The sequence below is a fragment of the Lygodium microphyllum genome, chromosome 24, assembly GCF_053477565.2.
Source record: "Lygodium microphyllum isolate KBCC chromosome 24, Lygodium_microphyllum_v1.1.10, whole genome shotgun sequence".
NCBI lineage: Eukaryota > Viridiplantae > Streptophyta > Polypodiopsida > Schizaeales > Lygodiaceae > Lygodium > Lygodium microphyllum.
Window position 1 is genome coordinate 7,076,853 of NC_141158.1, and position 10,006 is coordinate 7,086,858.

The 10,006-nt window shown below is 40.7% G+C and overlaps 1 protein-coding gene across 2 annotated transcripts in view; it reads right to left on the reverse strand.

Moving 5' to 3' along the window:
• Positions 1 to 9,678, reverse strand: part of LOC148014818 (protein SAWADEE HOMEODOMAIN HOMOLOG 2-like) — an 87,386-nt gene extending 77,708 nt beyond the window's left edge. The window contains exons 1-3 of one of the 2 annotated variants that reach the window (XM_087664898.1): positions 9,419 to 9,678; positions 9,212 to 9,297; positions 8,794 to 8,839 (exon numbers count right to left, since the gene is read on the reverse strand). In XM_087664898.1, the coding sequence (XP_087521024.1) occupies positions 8,794 to 8,839; positions 9,212 to 9,297; positions 9,419 to 9,472 (186 nt within the window). In that variant the 5' untranslated portion in view covers positions 9,473 to 9,678. The remainder of the gene's footprint in view (positions 1 to 8,793; positions 8,840 to 9,211; positions 9,298 to 9,418) is intronic. The other variant, XM_087664897.1, reaches the window with a different exon arrangement.
• Positions 9,679 to 10,006: the final 328 nt, after the last annotated feature.

Sequence of the window (10,006 nt, forward strand, 5' to 3'; positions counted from 1 at the left end):
CGAAGCTCCCTTTGCTTCTCCAAGGTCACATTTTGACAAAATTGCACCTCTGAATTTGGCTCATGTAGAAGATGAGCTCGGACCTGATTATGCATAAATATTAAAATTTAAAATGAAACAAGTAGCAATTGGTAGTCCATATTCTAATATCGGTAGTAACTTTGAAAAATTAAAATCAATAAAATTTTGAAATACAAATGCTCGGCTCAATGGATTACCTTGTTTGCTCCACTAGTTCGCTTATATGGGCAAAGCTTGCAAGTCCATGGTCGAGATCCTCCACCACTCAAAGGGCGGTCAACATTTACTTCTTCCCACCATGACCAATCATCAGACCTTCTTCCTCGACCACCAACCCGACGAGCGGGGCGGGAAGATGAAGCCATTTATGATTTCAAGCTGAAAATTGAAGGCCTTAGGTTCAAGAGTCGAGAGAAGGAAAAATTGAAGGCTGAAAATTGATTATTGAAGGCTCGAGAGAAGGGAGAAGGCTCAAGAGTCAAGACTCACTCAAGAGTCGAGAGAGAGGGGAAAGGGAGAGAAGGGAGAAGAAGAAGAAGGTTCATGGAATAAGGAAGAAGAAAAGGGAGAAGTGAAGAGAAGGTAGAAGGAAGAAGAGAAGGAAGAGAAGAAAGAGAAAGAAGAGAAAGAAGAAGAAGGAAGAGAAGCAAGAGAAGCAAGAGGTTGGAGGTGGAGGAGAAAGAAGAGAAAGAAGAAGAAGGAAGAGAGGGAAGAGAAGGAAAAGAAGAAAGAAGAAGAAGGAACAAAAAGAAGGTGGCTGGACCTGGGGCCTAGGGGCAGGAAAACTGGGCCAGGCGGGAGCAAGCGGGACGCAGGCGGGAGCAGGCGGGACGTAATAGAACTGGGCGCAGGCGGAAACTGGGCGCGGGCAGCCCGCAAGTCATTTTGCCACGTGGCGTTCCCTGTCTGAAACAGGACAGGGAATGTTCCATCATTTGGAAACGCGGTCCGCGCCGGATACATGCCGGGGACGTCGGTTCCACGTGCCGGGGGGCCGTTCCGGCCGTTTCCTGTCACTATGAGTGCACGATACCTTCACCAATTGGCACGGGTCCTGGTGACTGTCAAACCCTAATTTTTGCACTTTAGGGTTTGCAGCAAAGATCTCTCTGTTGTCCACCAAATTTGGCTGAGATCTACTTAAAATAGCTGAGAAATGATAAGATCTCCTGAGAATGGGTTGGTGAAGATGAGAGAAAGTCAAGATGAGAAAGAGAGATTATTTTCTTCGCAAGAAAATCCTAAATTATGCTTGTTGCCTGCTCCAACCTACATTTAATGTAGTCACCTACTACCAGGCATCTCCAAAATGCTGAGACCTCATCAGCAATGCTATCGCTAAACCCTGAAGGTGACTCCTTGTTGTCCCCTATTTGCTGAGACCCCTAGATCTCTCTCTCTCTCTCTCTCTCTCAAGCTATGGACTAACTGAATGGTTGAGACCCAACCCCCAAAAACGTTTTCTTAGTTTGCATGGGCATTTTTGCTACAAGTAGCAACCTTTTAAACCCATTTTTCAGCATTATCCAACCATTTAATTAATTTTTAGAAATAAATAATCTTGAAAATTAATTTCAGCCGTTTTAACCCTGCCCAAAATTAAATGTGTCCATCCATAATTAAATTGGCTAAGCCATTTGCAACCTAGAGTGGTCTCCAACCTCACCCTTAGACTAGCATTAATTAATTAATTAATTAATGCTAGTTCCCAATATCACCACCAAATAACTATCCCAAGGTCAAAACTAACACCAACTAACCCCCTAAGCCTACATAACTTATCACAACTTTTGCCTTTAATACCCATTGTATCCTCGAGGTCCTTGGCCTATTACCATGAAATAACTACCATGTGCATCACATGTGCTTAAACAAACTTGCACATTTGATTAAAAACTTTATCAAATGTTATTAGCAAGATTAAAGCATCTCAAAATTTCACATCCTCGTGACAGACACAATTAATATTTTGAAATTTTATTTGATAAGCTGAATAATACTAGAAAATGAGATAAGAAGGTTGCCACTTGGCAAAACTTGCCCATGCAAGTAGGAAAAACGTTTTTAGAGGCTAGTGGAGTCTATTCCAACCATTATGAGAGAGGAGAAGGCTCTTAGAGAGCAAAGAGAGGCTGTTGATATGATTTACACCCACCAAGGATCAGATCTACAACATGTGACAACAATTTAGAGCCCTCCAAGAGCAAGTAATAGCAACCCAAAGTCCTTCTGGTGCAGGTGACAACATACAAGAGGGAGCAGCAATCTTTTTTATGGTCCTAAGCTATAAGTGACAGCTTCCATGGCTATTTGAGCAAGGCAACAACAGTTTTTCAACATTTCTCATAATGAAACTCTAAAATTTCTCTCTTCACAGCATTTTCTCTCATCTCCCAATCATCTCTCAAGTTATCTCAACGTTTTTCAGCAGTTTGAGCCATCAAAGAAAGAGATTTTTGTCAATCTCTGCTATAAACCCTAATTTACAGCAGAAATTAGGGTTTTAACAGCCGCTCCAAGATATGTGCTCAAAATTGAGGGCCTAGGACTGGAATTCCAACAGCTGAAATTGAGAAATTTCGTGGAGATTCAAGAGGCCAGCCAGCCAATATCACATTTGGGATTGAATTTGTCTTCCAAGGAGCACGGTGAAGGCCAATCCCCAAGCAAACCGAGGAGTAAAATGGTTGGGAGGCTTGTTGGTCAATCTTGACAGCAAGAGGCACTTGGATTAGCAGAGGAGATCAAAGGATCTCAGTTGTACTCCTTCAATTCACAATATAAGATAAAGAAATACCGCAAGGGGCATCAAATTTGGAGCCAACATGGTGTCCAATGTCCAAGATCAAAGTGATAATGTATGCATTTCTAGTTTACGTGAATTTTATGCTTGCTGTAATTAGTGCTTAATCAAGTTATTTACCACCCTATCCAAGGAGGAAGACTGGTTTCGGTAAGCCTGAGGGTGAGGTGAAATTAGTGGAAGCATTAGCAATAGATTTAAGAATTGAGTAACCAAGAGTGTAAAGCCTGCCTGATTTTGGACAGGTGAGTTTGAGAGAAGGTGAAAGTAGCTACAAGATATAATGGTTCTTAAAGAAGTAAGCTATGAGAGAGGCCTGAGAAGTGAGCTCACTGATGCTAAGAAGATTCTTCTTGAGATTTGGAAAATAATAAGCTTTGTGTGTCTTAATGATGTGGTTGGATGGAAGCTTCACTTGAATGGTACAGTAGCCTTTAGCTTGGTGGATGCTATTGCCCCCCATAGCTACATTGAGTGGAGTAGATGTCTCTTTGAAATTCACCAAACATTCTTTGTGGAAGGTCATATAATGAGTAGCTCTAGAGTCTAGGAGCCAGGTATATTCTTCTTTAGTGTCTTGATGAGATGCCCATACACTTGTAGCTAGGCTCATGATGGTGTCTAATTGATCTTGTATATCATAGTTTCCAATGCTAACAAAGTAAGCTTGCTCTCTTAAGTGATGTTTGTTAAATCGGTCTCTTTATCGACAATCTTTTTTATATGACCTTGTTTTTTACAAACATTGCATACGAGATGGTAGTGAGGATTTCTAGAAATGAATAAGGATTGAAATGATTGATAAAAATTGGGTTCATAATGAGGATTGCCAAGGATTCCTCCGAAGTTGGACCAAGGGGAGATCTTAGCCTTGAAAGGTGTGAGCTCTTTTGTGAAGATGTTTAATCTCTTGAGTAAAAGAAGTGGAACAAGTATCCCTCATAACGTGTTCTTACTTGATTCAATTGATGAAAGACTGAAGCTTGAATTTATCAGTGAAGGTTTGAGTGGTGATAAAGGCTCTCCAAGATAGAGGTGAGGGGGAGAGAAGAAACATAGCTTGTAGTTCTTCAGAGATGACTAATCCAAATATTATGGTTTCATCTAGTAGAGATTTCCACTGCTCTAAGAACTTAGTGGCAGATTGATCTTCATACATAGTGGCAGTGGCTAACTTCCTGAACATGGTCATTTGTTATACAATATCTATGTGTTCATAGGTATTGTTGAAGAAATCCCAAGTATCTTTTGCATTGGATGTTGTTCTTACTAGTTGCACTTATCAATCATCACAATGAATTAAAATCTCCATCGTTGCAGTTACATCTCTTTACATCCAATCTTCTTTGTCCGATTCTTGTTCAGGGCATTTTTATTTGCCATTGATAGTGTTCCAGAGGTTAGCTTGAGATAGATAGAGTTGCATCATCAGCTTCCAAACTTGATATTACTGCCATTGAGTTTGTCGATCATGATATGGCAGTTGTAAGAGGTAGTGGCATTGATGAGAGCCATTAGAGAGTAATGAGAGTAAAAGGAGATAAGCCGTTTGTGGTTTTGGAAATAGCAAAGAAGATATGATGGGCTAGACAACTAGAACCTGTGCTTTGATACCATGTACTAAAAAAGATAGACTAGAAGATAGTAGATGAGAAGACACTATGCATAAAATATGAAAGAGAGATAGAGAGAGCATGGAAAATAGAGGAAACTACATTTATTGATTTCATTGCTTGCAGCTATATATATACATGGTACATTGAATGAGGCACGTGAGCTCCTATTTTAAATATCTGATATATTTACAATGAGGATTATTATGGGATCCTTTTGTCCACATGTCACATATCCTCATTTCTAAATATCTTATTCAGACTTTATCCTACAGACTTTATCCTAACAAACCCCCTCTCAACTATGGAAGTGGTGCTGAAGTACCCTCGCTTGATGTACTCAAGTTCCTAAGTGGGGAAGAGGGTCTAGTCTTGGGAGGATTGCCTTTGGGCTTTGAGCAACATTTGTTCAAAATGGCCAGTCTTTTGGCAATGCTAACCATATCTATTCTTTTCGAAGACATTTCGCCAACTCGGTTCTATCCTAGAAAGGAATTACTCTACTCCTTACTACCCAACTCTATCTTGGTGTTATTATTTCCACCACCTTGCTTCACCTTTTGGAAAGTCATGGTCCCCCTCTAAATATTGGGGTTTCTTATGAAATTGATTGAGCAACAGACCGTAATGCAATAGCTAACACCAAACTCATAGAACGTGAGTAATTGGAACTAGGAGATAACTTGTTGGATAAAATTAAAATATATTTGTCGTAAAGTGACTTGATCATCAGCTAAATTAGGTACACCAATGATGGTGAATTTAGCGAGCAAGCACTGATGCTCGAACAACTCGACAATCAAATTATCCCTCTTAGTGATTGGAGGGTCACCCTTTTTTGCCTTCACAAATCAAGAATTCTTGCCGTGTCCAATTTTTCCTTATAAAGAAGAGGCAACCAAACCCCTCTCTAAATAAAAATGCATAATGCAAAAACTGACATTTGAACTCATAGAAGGTTGGCAAGCAAGGCAACAAAACGATGTGCTAAATAAAGTGAAAGTATTTTTTAGATAGCTTCTTTAAAAAGAATGTAACCTGATCGTCATCTGACTTCAATGAGCCAGTAGTGGTGAACTCAACGAGTAACTACCTATATTCAGCCAGCTTGATTTTCAAGTCATTCCCTTGATGGTAAAATCTCGAAGATCAAAGTCGAGATTGACACGTCGAGTTCAATCTCTCGCTAGATAGTGGTCAAGGAGATGACTCCCAACGCTCAAATGTGAGAGAAAAGTGTTGTAACTAAGACTCGACTGAGAATGGAACTCAAGAAGCAATCCCTACATCAACTTAACATTAGCTATAGTATTTTGAGCTCTCCATTGACGGATGTAATCAAGGTGAGCTAGGTTTGGCCTGGGCTCTAGACCAATGACTAGGTCTCAAAGACCCTGAGATCCAAGCACTTGTTGCATAAGGTTAGACCGAGTAGTGAAATCTAACCCCTTAAAACAAGTCTTATCCATGAAGACATTCATGGCAATAGCAACAAGAGTGGTAGTGCTAAATGAGGAGCAAGGTGGCTAGGGTGGATAGGGTCAATAGAGTGGGGAAGGGGAGTATACTTGGGCATTAATCCCAAAGTGCCCACCATGCATGCGAAATGTGTGCATAATGGATCCAAAATTGAGTATGGGCTGACCCAACATGGTAGCCACATGTGTAGCCCAAGGAGGGATAGGGACATAATAGGCAAAGGATGGAAATCCCTGCATGGGAGTGACCCATGGGGTGAGGGATGGTACACCATAGACAAAGGATGAAAATCCCTACATCTGAGAGGCCGATGGATGGGGAGGTGAATATTTAGAGGTAGTGAGGGAGATGTCCATCACAACCATCCCAAGATAGACAAATGTGCTCGCTTGGGGATGGGTATAAGGCACAATGTTAAGAGGTGGAATTCTTGCTAACAACGTCTAGGGTGTAAAGTGGCATTCACTTATGAATAGTTCACGTGCGGAAAAAGAAAAGGTGTTAGAAACTGAAACAAATTATCCAAATCCTAGTGTACTAGATACAAATGTGGAGTAGAATCCTAAGTTATTGAAAATAGAAGAAAGAAAACCTATGTTTTAACCAAAAGATGGAGGGATAGAAGGAGTTTGAGAAAATTGACTACCAATATCATGCTCAAATGAAACAAAGGTGTTAGATATACTTGTGGAAGTATGTTTGCTTCAAGAGCCTCCTCAATCAATATTTATATACTCAAACCTATCATAATCTGAATCCTGCATACCAAAAGGAAAAACAAGGGAGGATTTCAATTCAAATGACTCAAAAGGATTAGACAAACCTCACTCTGGGCGTAGCAATGATGAAGACGATGGATCACCAATTGCCCCAAATGCCATATGTTCTCCTTGATCGGAGAGGTGGCTAACCTCACCAACCAATCTCGACGTATTAGGAGCAAGGTTTTTAGGAGTTGGAGAGTGGAAGTTGCAACCATACCTAATACACAAGTATTCTTAAAACTCCTCATCTATCATGAATCCTGTGGCTCGCCAAGAAGAAGAAGGTGAAGGTGAAGTGTCATCTTCCTCGCGAGTCCATAATGCCTCCTCGGTACCTCCAATTATAGAGAAGCCCAATAAGACATAGGAGGATCCCAAGAAGTCTAAAACATTGCGAATTGGTTTCATGTCATTTGTGGATATCGCACAAAACCAAGCCTCCATGATAGCCACAAGATACTCTTTACAAGAGCTCCAACTCTAATGTCATGTGAAGATACACTAGGGTTTGCACTAAGAAAATACAAAACGTACAAACATGCCTAAAACACAATGACTTGGATAGTAATGCAATAAATGCAAAACGTAAAAATGTGAACACAAACAAAGGAAGAAAGAGAACTTTCAAGTGAATGAACCAATGCTGTAAATGATGGAAAGAGTGCACATAATGCTCAAAGGCAAAGTAATAAATGTAGTCAACGTATGACATCCACTGGAGATGGATCCCAAGTGCTATAACTACCAGTCAGAGTTGAAAGAGTTTTGAATGTGGGAGGGCAACAGGCTGATCACCAAAATGCAGCAATAAATGTAGTCAGAGTATGACATCCACTAGAGATGGATCCGGAGTGCTATAACTACCAGTCAGAGCTGAAAGAGTCTTGAATGTGGGAGGGCAACACATAGCTGAAAGAGTCTTGAATGTGGGAGGGCAACAAGTTGATCACCAAAATGCAGCAGTTTGGAGGCTGAATCTGGCAAATGCATCATGTATCACCCACTAGAGGTCGGAAACCTGATCACCAAGGCTGTAAACAGCAGGCGGTTGTGTGTTCTTTGTGCAGAGGTGGCATTTGCAAGAATCTCTCTTTGTTTCGTTCATTCATCCAGAGCTCTATGTAATGGGTCAATCCATATGGTGCACACATGATACCTATAGTTCCAAGGCAAGGCTGTTGCATGGCTTACACTTATTCGCACGACTCCATTCACTCTTCATGCATGATTGTGATGCCACTTTCTTCTATATGGTTAACAAGGGACATTAGAAAGTTTGATCTTTCCATGGCCAAGTGGCTTATATAGATGGTTTTGCACATTCCATATCATTTGCATGAGCTCTATGTGATGGGTCAATCCATATGGTGCACACATGATACCAATAGTTCCAAGGCATGGTTGTTGCATGGCTTACACTTATTCACACGACTCCATTCACTCTTCATACATGATTGTAATGCCATTTTCTTCTACATGGTTAGCAAGGGACATTAGAAAGTTTGATCCTTCCATGGCCAAGTGGCTTATATAGATGGTTTCTGGCATTCCATATCATTTGCATGAGCTTTTGCATGTTGGCTAATGGCCAAATGTACATCTTAACGTTTTTCTCTGATACACCTATTACCTACAAATAAACATTACACACACACAATGAATTATATAATAGTGTCTATTGGAGGACAATTTAGCTTATAAGACAAAGTTGTATGCAACAAATCCAAGTCCTGAATATCATCAAAGCTTAAAACAAACTAATCCTAGTCAAATGCATCCCATGCCCAATCCATATCTAGCATGTTATAAGTCTACAGTCATAATGAGTGATCTGCCACTAACTCCATCCAGTGGGTATGATGGGATGTAGTACATGGAGTAGGAAGCATGAGGGCTTATATGTCTCCTATGCGTTGGCACATGCTCTATATTATCTCCCAAGAAATCTACATCTGATATGGACATGGTAGTTTAACCTTCACATCACAATGTGTGAATTAAAAGAAAACAATCAATCGTTACTGAACTAAATGACAAAGTCCAACTGGAAAGTATTTCAACTCTTAACTCATGCCCAACAATTGATCCCGTGAATGCTTTGTAGAGGAAAAACCTGCTTGTATTGGACAGTCATCTTTCCAGCCCGCTCGGGAGCAGCACTGCAAACAAAAAGCATGTCGTTGAGAAATCAAGCAATGAACCCAAAACCCAAGACACAAAGCATGAACCTCGTGTGCCCCCCCCCCCCCCCAACCAAATAGACTACAGAAGAGCAAAACAGAACAACATCAAACCGTGCCCACAAAATGTAGGAGGGAAGGAAATAACTTCCTTCACATTTAAGCCATTGAGCAAATTAAATATTTAAGTTCATGACAAGGGAGACAGTATGAAAAGTAAGCACCTCCCATTTTAACAGCTCGAGGAAAACAAGCGAGTCTTAGATTAGAATCCAATTGTTAAACGGGATCTTATGAATCTTGCCTTAAATTTTGCGATAAAAACCAGTACAAATGCGCCGAATGGCATACCTGAAGGCATCAGCAAGGGCTTGTATGGACTCCCTCGAAGGCGCAGCACCCTTGGTATCCTCCAATTCCTTCTCCATTGCTGCCACCTAGGGCAACACACGGACACAATCGACGCACACCATAATCGCATTCCGCACATTGCATTCATAGGAGAGCTGGTACCGTCCGGAAAGGGCAATCACAAAACGCATATAGACGATAAATTACCTCGGAGGGAAGGAAACGGAAGACCGGACCACCGCCTGAGGGGGGGCGCCCCATCTCTCCAGTTCTTCGATTGAACAGGCAGGCGCGCACAGAGAGAGAGAGAGAGAGAGAGAGAGAGAGAGAGAGAGAGCGCACGTCGATCGCAAGTCGCAAGTTGGTTGAACTCGAAAGATGAGCAAGGCTTTACGAATGTGTTGAAGTGTGCAAATTAAAATAGAGTAGGTATCAGAGCTGAACTTGTGCTAAATTCTTCATTCTTCATTCAAACAAGGCAATCTAACTATAACGGCTTGTTCTAATGGTGATTCTTCTTTATGTGATTAGTTAGAGAAAGGAAAATCACGAAGACAAATGGGAAAATGAACTAATTGTCTGCAATCTACAATATTTGAATTTTTTTCTGGTTTTTTTTTTGGAGGTAGAAGACTAAGAAAAAAAAATCAAATAGATTTTATGTTGAATTTGTTCGATCAAAACTTCTTTTCCCCCAAACAAAATAAATTAATATTAATAAATCCCCTCCAAACAATGTATCCCAAGGCAAACACAGTATACAAACAACCTTGTAAGGGACTTCCAAAACCAAAA